This window comes from Andrena cerasifolii, chromosome 2 (genome assembly GCF_050908995.1).
Source record: "Andrena cerasifolii isolate SP2316 chromosome 2, iyAndCera1_principal, whole genome shotgun sequence".
NCBI lineage: Eukaryota > Metazoa > Arthropoda > Insecta > Hymenoptera > Andrenidae > Andrena > Andrena cerasifolii.
In genome coordinates, this window is record NC_135119.1 from 8,141,450 (window position 1) to 8,155,611 (window position 14,162).

The 14,162-nt window shown below is 42.5% G+C and overlaps 1 protein-coding gene across 10 annotated transcripts in view; it reads right to left on the bottom strand.

Annotated features, from left to right (window-relative positions):
* Dlg1 (MAGUK family member discs large 1) overlaps nt 1-11,762 on the bottom strand; it is a 279,659-nt gene extending 267,897 nt beyond the window's left edge. For 9 of the 10 annotated variants that reach the window (XM_076807305.1, XM_076807301.1, XM_076807309.1 and 6 more), the window contains exon 1: nt 9,543-11,762. In XM_076807305.1, the coding sequence (XP_076663420.1) occupies nt 9,543-9,987 (445 nt within the window). In that variant the 5' untranslated portion in view covers nt 9,988-11,762. The remainder of the gene's footprint in view (nt 1-9,542) is intronic. The other variant, XM_076807300.1, reaches the window with a different exon arrangement.
* Nucleotides 11,763-14,162: the final 2,400 nt, after the last annotated feature.

Here is a 14,162-nt window from a genome sequence, read left to right on the forward strand (position 1 = left end):
CCACACGGTTTTACGTAATATTAATTAAGCGAATTATATTTGAACACGCCACGCTTATACGAAACAACCTCTGTCAAGAAACAAACACCGTCGCTATTAAATTAAATAAAATGCTGCGAATTCGATTCGTAGTCGCGCACTTTGTGTTAATCTAGCGACACGTTAATTGTAAATTATGTTTGCGAAAGTAAGTCGGAAACTCGACAATGATACGTGTTTGTCAAGCAGCGTTGAACAGTCGCGATGGCTGCAACGTTGATTCCGTTCACGTTTATCGAATTATGCGGTTCGAATGGCACGCAGGATAAAAAAGCAAGGCTACATTGTACATGAATTCACTCTACCGATCCCTGTGAACACGTTTTACAACTCTCGGTTATTTAATTAGCGGTGCGCGAACGGTTCGTTAGCGCGCAGACTGCCGACACGCAAAAATCCACGACAAAGGCAGCGATTCCGCTGTTTATTGTTATTCGTGACTCGTGAATATAATAACAAGGATTTGTGCGGCTTCGTTGATACACTCGATCCAAGGCTGATGAGAAAATGCAAGATGTATCAGACTCTTCCTCCACCAATGATTAACAATTTTTAATGATTGACCGAAGATTATAGTAACTGAACTGTGCGAACACCTCCTGCATTTAAATTGCACCGAATAGAATTTCCCGGATAGGAAACAAGAAATTTCCTTCAATCTTCCCAGTAGGAATAATGTCCTTCCTCACAATCAGTGGATGTTAATGTTCGTCGCCCGTCGCTACAGTCATAGAATCGATACGTTGACATTTTTCTCGAGAGAAGGCTTGCTAATTCATTTTTAATCCTTGATTGCTTTCACCGTTTATTCCCTGCGCACAGGAACAAAGGTCGTCCACCTTTCTGGGAGCAACTTCACCCCTATTTCTCGTCTTCTCGTTCAGCGACCCTTTCTCGAAAGAACGGGTAGCTATAACTGAATATCTGAAGACGTGTCCAGTCACTTTTCTGCACTTGCAGGTCCACGATGGTCGTTTCACAGTTAATGCTTTGATCGAAGTTGTTTCGAGCAAAGAGATTCGTGGATGATATGGTTAGCATTAATTTGGATATTTTTCTGTACCCTACGCAAAGGATTTTTCAGTGTACGACATTTTTCTATTTCTTACTCTATTATTATATACAAAGGGTCTAGCAAGGTAAACATGGGCAAACGGCCGCCATGGCGATTCTTGGAGTTGTTTTTTTTTAAACAATGCTCCTTGCCTGAAACACTATTACGTACAGTTTTAGATCGCTACCTCTCCCCCCCCTCAGTTTAAGGGTAATACGGGTGTAAACGCCTTTAACGTTATTATTTTTTTTTCTCGTTTACTGCATAAGGTATTTAAATGGAAAAAAATCGAAAAAATAGCTACATACTAACTGTACTTCATATATTTTTCTCTAAATTATAAATCAATTATTAAGGGTATAAAAATTATAATTTATTTTTGGGGGATGGTTTTTGGAAACAACCCTTTCAGTGACAACCTCCAAAAAAATCAATTCGATCAGCTTCGGATTTTCATATATAATAGTTTGATAACAGAGCATTATTCCTGATTTTTTTAGAGGTTGTCACTGAAAGAGTTGCTTCCAAAAACCACCCCCAAAAAATAAATTATTTTCTTCTACCCTTAATAATTGATTTACAATTTAGAGAAAAATATATGAAGTACAGTTAGTATGTAGCTATTTTTTTTCATGTAAATACCTGAAGTAGTAACCGAGAAAAATAATAATAACGTTAAAGGCGTTTACGCCCCTATTACCCTTAAACGTGGGGGGGGGCGAGGGGGTAGCGATCTTAAATTTTACGTAATAGTGTTTTAGGCAAGGAGCATTGTTTAAAAAATAACAACTCCAGGAATCGCCATGGGTGTTGTTTGTCCATGTTTACCCTGCTAGACCCTTTAAAAGAAACAGGCTTGAATTTCGATCGTCTCGAATTGCACAGGAAAATTAAGTGGCCAAGTTTCCGTGAAATTACAAGATATATGAAGGTGTGGGAATGTAACATGAAATGTGTGAAGAATATACTTCATTGCCACCCTCGTTTACTTGAGCTCACCCGTGAATGTTATCGCGGTTCCATAATTGATAAGCTGCGGTGTATAAAATGAATGGTAATGTCCAGATAATATCTGGAGTCTGCTAGACCGGTCATTTATCAAACTTTTCGTATACTTATTGCTAGAACCTCTGCAATTACAGATTGATGTTGGTAATCGGTTCCACGGTGCAAGAATGAATTTTCTACTCGGCAAGGTAAGCGGGGCATAATTTCTAATTACTCGCTTGAAATTGTTCTTGAGCCAGAGTAATCGATACGACGTCGGAATTGTCGTTTTTAATCAGCTTCAGCGTCTGATCGATGGATGGATTTAATCATTATTTAATGACATCCTACGTTATCAGTTCCTGATCCACCACTTTCCTTTAACTTTGGAAAAACGTCCCCGGTTAATCCATCTCGAGTCCATCCACTGCAAATTGTCGGAACTTGAAACTTCTTTGTTTATTACGTTCTTCGGGCTATCCTTGTCCCTTGTAAAGATTACAAGTGAGTAAAATGATAACAAACTTGCGATATGGAAATGGCAGTTTACGAGGATGTTACTAAAAACATCTTCCAGATCATCAGAACATAATATTACTCCCAGATAAAAGTATTTGCGACGTCAAACAGCATGTGCACGTTAGCTCTTGCAAAGTATGTATTGGTATTCAAAAGAGGATGGACAAGGAAGTAAAATAATGAGGAGGAATAACGATTACCATATATTTCTCCATTTTTCCATTGGAGGAATAAACCATATAATTCTCCATCTTTCCTTACATATCTTTCTCAAGAAGTATCCCTCCATACCTTTCTGTATAGGCATCTTTTTCCATAGCAGAGATGGGCAAAATTTTAATACAAATAAAAATCTCGAGAAACGAATGAAAGTTAAACAAATTATTTTTCATGTGCCGAATACCTAAAGTTAATTTTTTTATTTGCCGAGCGTTTCAACTTCAGCGTCGAATAAAATTTTCAACTAAAGTAAAAGTTAAAGTTAAAGTTATTGAATAAAGTAATTCACTTTATTCGTCAAATAATCTAAAGTTAAAGTAACTTTTATTTGATCCGTTACTTAGTTAATTTTTAATTTAGTTAATGCCTAACCGTGCTCCATATGCGTCCTTCTTCAACCACCCCGTTCCCTACATGCACTACAGGTATTCGGTATCCTCCCACCCCGGCATCAGTCAGAAACGAAGCAGCCGCATACCAATGCTCGCTAGTACGCCTCACGTGCCCGTTACACAAGTAGCAAACTATTAATTGTAACTGTCATTGTCAAAATCCAATTCGCATATCGCACGATGGGCGGGTACGTTGCACGGGAACTGCCATAGGTCGGAATTGCAGCTTCTATGCGACACTAACGAGCCGCATTAGGGTATGCTCTGAAAGTGATCGATCGCGAAGTGATGCACCGGAATGAGAAGAGAGCGGCGCGGCTCGCGCGCGCGCGCAGCGTTGCATTGCAAATCGCAATCAACGGCGGCAGAGAGGCACCGGATGCGATGCTGCATTTTGGCCTGGGTAGAACGTGGCAAGAGAAGAAACGAAGTCGAGTAATCCCACTAATGCTCCTGTTAGGATCGCATCCACGCCTGGCCACGACCCAGATGCGTTTCTGGCATTCTCTTAAACGCAATAATGCATTTGCTGGCCGAGCCGATGCGGTCGGATCCTTGCGTGCCATCATAATGCGGCCATTGTCGAGCAAAGAAAGGGAATGCGGCCCGTCGAAATCGCAGCGCGATGCATTTTAACGGGAATCTATGAATAATGATCCCTGCATTTTGTGGGTTGTTGACACTGACGTGCGCACACGTTTCGCATGTGAGGTTTACTAAGAGCTTCTCGCGATCATTGGTGTAGGATACATTAAGTTCCTTCGAATGATGAGGTGGTTCTTAATTTAAAGATCGCTTCAACTATTGTTATAATGATCTTATCAAACTTTAGGGTGGGAACACTCGATTTAATTACGGCGAAGTTTAAAGTGGACGATATCAAGAACGGGGCAAGTTATTCGATTCACGTGAGTTCATTTTCTTTTCGCCTCAAGCGCTTGCTCCGTCTTACCGGCGCCTTCCGGTGATATCGTTATAATGGTTGAAATATTCAACTAATTAAGCCGGAATCGAATGGAGAAAGCTTCTGGAGTCTATACTTATAGAATCTAATTGACGTTTAAAATGGCCCGCCCGGCGTTCGCTCCCTTTTCCTTCGCATTATTGAAGCCGTTTCACAAGGGAATAAATAAGAATCGTGGAAAGGGATTTAAGGAGGAAATTTCTTGGGTGCTCTCGAACGGATGACAAAGCGGCGGAAATAAACTGCTCGTTGTTTCTACGTTACGGCACGAAACCGTAATCCTCAGAAGCCGTTGTTCCTTTTACTTCCCTTCGCTGGGCGACCAAAGAACATACTTCCCGACGATTACGTATGGTTTCCCACTGCTTGGAAAACGTACAGGGAAAACCCGAAGGCACTTCTGAAGATTGCCATTTTTTTTAATAAGCTTTATGAAACACGACCACTATACTTAATTAACAACCGCGAAGAAAATATTCCTGACTCGCCTCCCCTTCAACCTGGTCGAACATTTCAGGTCCTAACAATCTTTGGAAATGATAATGCGTGAAAGATGAATGGTCCCATTATGTATAGGCTATTTAAAAACGCATACTTTTCTACTGACACCTGAAAAGTCAATTCAAGATATACACGTACTATCGATGTTACTACACTGATGCAAACTAATTACATACCAGTGATTCGTCACCGCTAATAAGCAGCTAATAAGAAACTGAACATGGTTGCTAATGGGGATACTTGTCGTATTTCCGTTTTCAACGGCGCTGAAGTACCTATTTATCGACGAAAACTTCCGCGGTGGGAACTTTGAACAATTAAATGGCGGGAAAAACGGTAAATTTGTCAGCCTGTGGATAACGATTAATTTGATGTGGAGGCAGTATGACGCAAGTACAGGCAATTAGTGCAGCTTCGCCGTGGAACTTTCCCCCGCGTTTTGTTCGTTCCCTCTTAGCGCGGCTCGTCAGCCCTCTAAATTTCCCTCTATTTCCGGCTTAATTTATATCGCTCGCTAACTGCACCCAGTCGTCGAGAAAAATGCGCGCCGAATACGCGGCGGCGTGCAAACAAAACGAAGGGAAGGCGAACAAAGAGACGGGAAACAGATTCGAGAGGAAATAAACCCAAGGAAACATGCTTTCGTTACAAAAGTTCCCATTCCCAATATCGTTGTTGGTAAACATTAGAATATTCAGTCGCGACACCTTGGCATCGTCTGACAGTTTAACGAATTACGGGGTGCAAACGTTATTCTGCGAGGATCTCAGTTATTTGTAAATTCAATTCAAGCAGTTTGATATAATTAAACAATAATCCCCACCTGTTATCAGCATTCGACTGTGCTGCTTTATATACTGATAATACGGTCACATTAGTACTCATTAGCTCGACGTACACTAGAAGTCGTTTTTCTGAAGGTTCAATTTCACGGCGCGACGTCCGCCTAAATTTGTAATCTGTAACCCTTTCCCTCAATTTTCTACCATACTCATACAGGGCTCGGTCCTATTTCGCATTCCGCTAAATTCTCCGGTTCATTTTCCTACGCTGCACCTCATTTCTATGATCTTCTTTTCCCGATACTATCTGTTCACATACCACTCTACACTCTTTGAAAAATGCCACTAAATTATTTCTTCTCAATCATCCACACATAACCTAGGACTAACCGGACTGACGTGATCTACCACTGAGTCCCCATAACGTCTTATTTTTACACTCTACCCCCTTCTCATTTTTGTTCTTTCTCCTTTTTCCTATTCTGTTTCGGGTCAGGCATAATAGTAGCTAACTAATTGTTATTGCTTCTGTGTCTTGTGTGGAAAAAAGATTTTCAATTTATTATTATTATTATTATTATTATTATTATTATTGTTATTATTATTATAATTAAAATTAGACCAGTTAAATTTCACCTACGTTGCGTTTTCCATATCTACTGTACGAACCAAAGCAGCCGTATCATTTTCGCGCACATCTCTTCCCCGAGCTGTTTTCAAAGAAACTAGCTTTCTCTCGACCCATCTGAATCGGCCCAGAGGTAAACGATGTACTTTGCTGGTGATAAAAACCGGCACTACTCTACTGATATTAACAAAAAAAGGGTGTGGGGAAGATGATTAAAAGGAGACGGATTTCAACGAGCGGCAGGCTCAAATCGTTTCACATACATCTTACGGCGGGAGTGATATTCGCGTTAATGCGCGCATGGAAAGTTTTTTTTTCCAGCGGCGAAGTGGTTTTCTTCCCGTGGCTCGATGCAAATTAACATCGGACCCCGCTTTTGACGTCCATCGCTCTTCGTTCTCGTTTTCTCTGCCACGGCGGCGAATCAGGATAACGAGGTTTCCACCTATGTGCCTCGTTTTCATTCGCTAAGTACTCCTAGCAAGCTCGTTACCGAACGATACAAACATAATAAATAATTAAAAACAGGCGGCACGCGGACGTTAGTTATACCACGAGATTTGCCGCAACCCGGGAGCGGCCGCCAAGTCGCGCGACAATGGAACGTTTCACCGCGACGACAATTGATATCCAAAGATTCATATTTATGCGAATGAACGATTCGTTAGCTAATAAATTTCGGAGCATTGGATTGGGAAACTTAATTATTATTTCTGTATAATGCATCGCGGCCGCGAAGCTTCGCCGCGGGCATGCAAACGCCGTGTTTCATTAATCCAGGCGTATTTTATTACCAAACTGATTGAAAGAAATAAGTCCCTCAATTATTTTGCAAATAATATAGCCAGTCTGCAAGCTCCTCTTTGTAAGGACCAGGTGTAATTTGAAATACAATCATAGATATCGGAACCTTGAGGACCATGGTACATCAGTAGAAATATCCAATAATAGGCAGACGCGTCAGCCAACTCAATTACACGCGTACCCGAGAACTCTTCAAAATCGATTTTCTCGAATATAAAGCCTCCCGCGGACAAATTTGATTCCAACTTTTTGATTCATTTTTTAAACAACGAACCACCCATTTTCACGTGCATCAGGAATGAATCTACAACCGTCGATTCTGCGAGTTTCTTTTTCGGGAATATTCAGTCAGCGTGGAAGAGGAACATATCACTTTTTCGAGGGTTATGTAAATACCCTAAATCGGAGATTTTTCTACCGGCTCCTTCTCATCCATCCCTCCTTTCTTTCGGCTTTTATTTCGCTTCTTGCCGGTTGCCTCGAGAGAGAAGTCGGTTCTCAGAGGTAGATAATAAACTTGAAACAATACGACAAGCGACGTGCCTGCACGACACGAACATGCTTTCAGCTTTAAAGCGCGATACCACCGAGTCGCCACTCGCCCCGCCGCGAGGAAAACTATTTCATAACTGGGTCGAGCGAGTGGTGGACCATAGTTACATGCTGGATGCAGGATAAAAGGGTGCGTCGTGGAAAAAAGACGGCTCCCGTAAAACCGGCTTCCGCTTCTCTTCGTACCACGGTCAAAGGAGATTACATCCCTGAGTATTAACTAACAATTTCGGGTTTCGTTCTATTAAAAATCATAAGTTTTGATTCAGAGTCGAAAATGTTTCGCTATCTCCGTTTGCTAAAATTCGACTGGAACAAAATAGTGGACAAAAAAGTGTTCTAGTTGGTCCGTCGAATTCTTTAAGGACGTAGATAAGATATAAGAAATCGAGAAAGTAAATGTGAACATAAAACATCAACGAATTTGGACTATTTCCTTAATTATTGTACACGGTTCATTTCGAAGGTCGAATAGTATAATCATCTTTGACTGCTGTGCATGGAATTGATTTCCAAGCGCGCGTTGGATTATCTTTTAATTGTTATTCGACCAAAGCCTACCGTAAATTACGTATATTTCGACCTAAGATGCTCCCAAATTTCGTTCGGTTGATTCCTAATGCAAATTCACTTTGGTAATACAATGCCACTGAAATGGCTAGTAGCGGAGAGTGGAGGGAAGGAGAAACGGGTGAAGGGGGGTGGATACCTATGGAACAGATGCTGCCTTGTTGTTCGAGAAACAATGAGGGTACTCGACAAAAGCGACAACAAACTCAACAACTCATGGCGTCATGATGTCGCCATGTCCGACAGATGAGGAATACCGATAAGAGACCATTTGTTGGGAAACGCTTGGTAAGTGACTTATGTCTTTCTTCCATAGCGGCCTTAGCAATCGAAACTTTTAAATGTCCATTCTGATTTTGTCCAAATGGAAAATTGAGAAAAATCACTAAAATCAAAAGATGCCAGTAAAAGATACTCGAGAAGAAAGGAACTCATGCGAATTTTGCGTAACGTTGTTAATAAAAATTGAGCATGAAACCAATATTTATAACAGAATTGAACCGGGAGAATGACTCTGAAGAAACAAGCCACGCCTGGGACGACCTTTTTTTATGGGGAAATAAAAGTTTTGTCTTCCTCCTGTGCTTTACGCTATCCATGTAAACGACCTACTTTGATTTTGGTTGCTACTCGCACATATGGCAGACGCGCGGCTGCCGTGCCCTCGTAAATCCGAAAAGTTCTTCTTGGTATCCTGCTTGCTAACGTTCTCTTCGATTCTTTAACAATATGACCCCGGCATATTGCAAAAGTAATGGAAACTTCTTAAAGTGCTTCTCAGGAAATCATAATCGTTCTTCCGAACTGTGGCCCAAGATTAGGGTGAAAGCAATTCGAACGGGAAAAATTCTGTTTGGATCCTGATACCCGCTGAATCCTAAATTGCACGAATAATATTAAATCTCGCGTGATATTAAAATATTCGCGCGTATGGTGTAAACTCTGTGAAATTAATAAAACGAATGTACATTATTATGTATACTAATTCGTATAGCTTTGATGGAACCGAAATAAAATATGTTTAAGCGTAATATTTTACGGTGCATGTATGGCAAACATTGCACCAGCATTAACATTCGCAGAATGCATAAATATTAATGAAGTGAACGTAGAAAATTAAATTCCATTGCCATTGGATACACCTCGTACTACTAATTGCTATCACTCTCAGTTATTATTTCCATCAACAGAATAAATAGAAATGTTTTTATTCGAAACGTAAAATGTTTTTCACTCGAAATACCAATTTCTCGTCAAATAATTTGTTAGCAACATTCAAGAGCACCGTGAACCTACACACCTATATTCAGCGCTTTATTTCTGCTCACGAGGATACCGAAAAATATGGTGCATGCAATTAGCTATATGTTTCTTTGAAATTGGAAGCTCATCTATGCTTAAAACTCACGTACTACTTCCCTGCGAATGTGTACCCAGCATTACGTGCCACCTAGGTCTAAGCACCTAATTTTACGATATTCGTTTAAAGTTTACGCCGTAAGATTCTACGTTAAACAGCCAGCGATACTACCTTCTTTCGCCTGGACGAATCCGTGAACTTCACAGTAACTTCCGGCGGAACCAGCAGCGCCAGGCGTGTCCAAAGTGAACAGGGTGTTCGCCGAAGAGCTGACGCCATCGTCAGGTGTCTGCAGTAGGCTGGTCGCCTGCGACAGCGTGCGCTGCTGATGATGCTGATGATGGTGAAGGTGATGGTGCTGTTGTTGCTGCTGCAGCTGCTGTTGCTGTTGCTGTTGCTCTTGCTGCTGCTGTTGCTGCTGCTGCTGCTGCTGCTGCTGAGCCGCCAAGATCTCCTCGTGCCGGCATTTCGAGCAACGACGCATCTCCGAGCGAACACGCAGCAGCCAGACCATGCCGAACAGTGCCATAGCAATTTCGAGTCCCGGTGACCTCGATGGGTGCTTCATGCTCGCTGAATCAAGGTCATCGAGGCTCCAAGAGCCAACGCGATGCATAGCACTGAAATCTCCGCGAACGATGCGTTGCCCTTTCTTAACGACGAATACTCCCCGATCACTCGAATGATTTCTGCTCGTTGCTGCGTTATTTCGTGGTCTTTACAATGCCGAACGTTAGTTCTGAGATAAACTTGAGCTGGGGTCTTCTGTTCAAAAAGCTGGAGGCGCTTATAGTTTCAGATTATGTGTGTGGTTTCTCCGACTAAATTCTAATAGTTGCAGCTAATTGATTTCTTTTCTGCGTTCGTTTGATGGCTGTTTCTTTGTTCCCTTTGTTGTACGTTCTAAATTTCTCCCCTCTATGAAAAGTTCCCTTCCTCACGAATTCGAAATTCTCGTCTCGCCCACGTCGACGATACTTTTATCCGCTAGTCTTTTTACTCTTCGGCTTACTTTCTTTTCGTTGGAGTATTAGGAATCTCGTTAGCTGTTCTTTCGGGGCCAAACAATCGTTCAAACGAGCCGTCTGAATCCAATATCTAACACCCGACACCTCCTATCGCATCCAGCTTCCTCTTCCTTCTGGCTGAACCTATCTCCCGCGGATTCTTTGTCACTTTACCTCCATTCTTCTTCGAATCATCCAAGTATCGAGGTAATCCTGCTTCGCCGCCGTCTCAGAGCAGCCAGTCGAACCGGTCCCCGCGTGCACCACGTTCCATCGATTTCATTCCTAGCTGGCCACTCCGCAATGAACGAACGCTCGCCCCGCAAATTTGTCCAGATGGCAGATCCTCCCCGTCGAACCCTCCGCTTGGATTCCACATTTTTCACTGGCAACTGTGGCGTGCGTTATTCGTCAGGATTAGGATCCTCGATGCCTCGACCAGAACCTACCGGATTCCACTCAGCCGCAAAACGGACCACTTGCCTGCTAGTGTCGCGGGAAGATATATAGAGGAAAGAACGATCAGAATCTCGCCGATGAAGGATTGAAAATTCCCAGCTGTACGTTGCGAATCGAAGGCACGATTGGCGGCTCCAAGGGTTCGGTTTGTCCCGCGAAAGGTCCAGCCGCTTCGTCACCAGCTTGAGCGTCAGTGGCGCGGCGTTCACGACCAATGAAATCTTGATCGTGCTGGAGAAGTGGAGCGTAGGGAAGCGTGTCCGCGGGAAACGATTACGGCTAATGAAGCCAGTCGATGGACATTCGGGGTTACACTTGGTCCCGGAACGGCGGCGGTACGCTTATAAAAGTAGAAAAGATTGGTTCGAGGTCCGCGCCGGTCGTAACACTCCCGTGGAACTTTTCGCCAAGAGAACGCCGGAGCGGCACCGTTCCACGGTTTCCCAAGTTTCCCGTTCGCCCCGTTGCCGCGTGGAAGTTGGAACGATCTGGCCTCGGCAGCTCTCAAGCACTACGGCCGTTTCGACCTCCGCGTCTGTTTCCTCTCGGCGATTCGCCGCGGCCCATCGAGCTGCGCGAGGCTGACGTCTTTCCGAAGGCAGCCCCCTGGAACGTCCAGGATCCTCTCCCATCGAGACAGCACTTCCGGCCGCCCTGTATTTCACTTGATACGCATGAGTGGGCCGATTCTTTCGCCTAGGACTCAGGCGGACCAACGTTGATATCCCGGCGATAACGCGGGCTCCTCCAACGTCGCGGACCAGTTCCAAGAGGTTTTTCGCCCGCGTCGAAACCACTGGCCGGGAACGCTCGATAAGTGACCAGACTCCTTTTATCCGGTCAACCAGCCCCGGGCCCGCCCCCCTTCGGTTTTTTCCATGAATTCTATTACGGAGTTTTCGGGTCGTCCCTTTCTTACGCTGGCCTGCAAAAGTCACCCGCATGGCATCGAGCCTGGCCGAGATTCGACAAGCAAAAGGAAACACACTCGAGCGGAGCCGGCGTTTTTCCTTTTCGCCGTACCACAGATGCCACGGCGGAGGCAATTTTTCCGTTCGCTCGACGCGGCCGTTTAGCGTCTTTAAAACAGAGAACCAGGTCTCGGGAACTTGTGGGGTAATAATGGTAATTCATTGGTAGAAGAATGTTCTTGGATTTCCGTCTCATATTCCAGATTTCATTTCGTTTAACTTGTTTTGTTGGATTTACGCGCTGCTCCTCGCATCTAATAGCAAGAATCTTTCTAGTGTAATTTTGATAAGGGGGTGTATTTGTATTGTACAGGGTGATTTACTTTGTTTCCTATTTAAACTCTTTTATCTCAGCATTAGGTAGGGGAGACCCGGGCTGTTTGTCGCAAGGGGTAGGTTGACTAATTGTTAATAACTTTGTACCGACATATGCTGTACTGCGGAAAGATTTACTGTAGAAAGAAGTCACTTCTACTATGCCATGCATTTATGCCCCATCCCGCGATCGCATGTTTTATTGACTGTTATCAGCGTTTATTGAAAAATTGACTACGTATGTAAATAGTTTTTCTTCAAGATTTTGTGGTTTCACACCCTACATAGTTACGATAGAATAAATGTTAAGAGACTATTTTATAGTTTGTTTATTGGACGATCTATTGACGTAGTATTTTTGTTTATACTTAAATAATTGAAGGTTATATAGATTATTAAAGTCAAAATGATCGTTCAGGACTGGTTGACTAATAACGTTAGTAAGGTTTAAATTGTTATTTTGTTATTCGGAAAGCGATTTTTATTTGTTATTTAAATTTCATTATATTACAAATACATTATAATTTATGATTATGTAAAAAAATTCAGTTTATTATTAAAAAATTAACGAAAGATAATTGATATTTTATGATGAAACCACTCTTGTGACATTGTGTAAGTTTATTGTAACTGAGATAAGTTGCTAATAACATTTTCTTAACTGATTGCACCTATAGTCAACCTACCCCATACTGTAAGTTTATCAACCCCCAGCATTGAAGGTGTTAGAAAAACATTTTGTTGTCACATTAAGTCAACTGTAATAATTTAATCAGATAGCCAAATGTATGCCTTATCAAATATACTAGTTTAATGATATTTCGCTCACATAATTTATTAAAATTCAAACACTGAAAAACTGGCCTACCAGCCCCGGTCTCCCCTACTGTTGCGCAACGTTAAATGTTTGTCAATGGCGAAGTATGTGAAAATTGAATTAAGATGGAATTGCTTCACTTGTATTACGTCTGGAAGAATGGAGGCGGGCAAACGCAGAGTCTGGAATTTGAAACAGAGTGGTAAGAGAATTTTGCGGATCGACTTCTGGCGAAGAGCATCCCCGAGACGGAGTTGTAAATTGCGACAGGGGTCTGCGGAGGGCGTAGTGGAAAACACTTGCACGTTCTTCGAGTACTGACTGCTGGCACTCCTCGTCTCTACGAGGAACAAGACGCTCGTATCTGTCACGTACATGTAACAATTAAAACTTGAATCTTGCAAGTGAAGGGTAGCTTGTTCACGGCGATTCTCCCTTTTCAAATATTATTAATCCTTTATTAACCCCAGCCGAGCAACTAATAACTACTTACACACTGCTGTTACTAACTTGTATTTTATTTCCTACAAAGAGATCTTATCTTGCAGTGTCATTTATCGCGCTTGATTCGATACTGCAACTTTAATCTTTCACCTTGCGTAAAACATCAAAATGCTTCGTTAAAACCATTTCTATCTGAGAATTGAAGGTTGACGGTGTGATTTGAATAATTATCTTCCTCGTGGAAGCATAGAAATGTACTTCTATAATTCCTCTTTCACCCCGCATGGGCGAGAAACCCGATCGTTTACGAACTATTTCTCTGATACGAGATCAATCGAAGAAACGATTGGTCTGCAGTGGAGAATCAAAGTGGACGAGGATATGACGGTCAGTTTACGGTTAAATCGGACCATACCTTTTATTTTTCTAGTATTTTATTGAACAATGTTCCGAGCCCTTTGTTTATTCATAGGCACTGGTAAAAACTTTCTAAAGGGATAAATAAACTGCGAACGAATGCGATAATAACGGTGGAAAAATAATGCTGCTGCCTGCACGCGTCACGGTGGTGCAATAAATCATGGCGATACGAGCGCGAAATAATGCATTGGAGCCGTGACTGGACGTTAGGGGCCGAAGGGATTATCCAGTGAACTAACGGCGCGATGAACAATTCGATTGAAGTGGACTGTTATGCACGATTGCGAAAGGATCGATGCCCGCGGAGCAAGCGTCGTGTCTGCATTAGATAATTGCTCGATTGAAATTCGGCTTACAA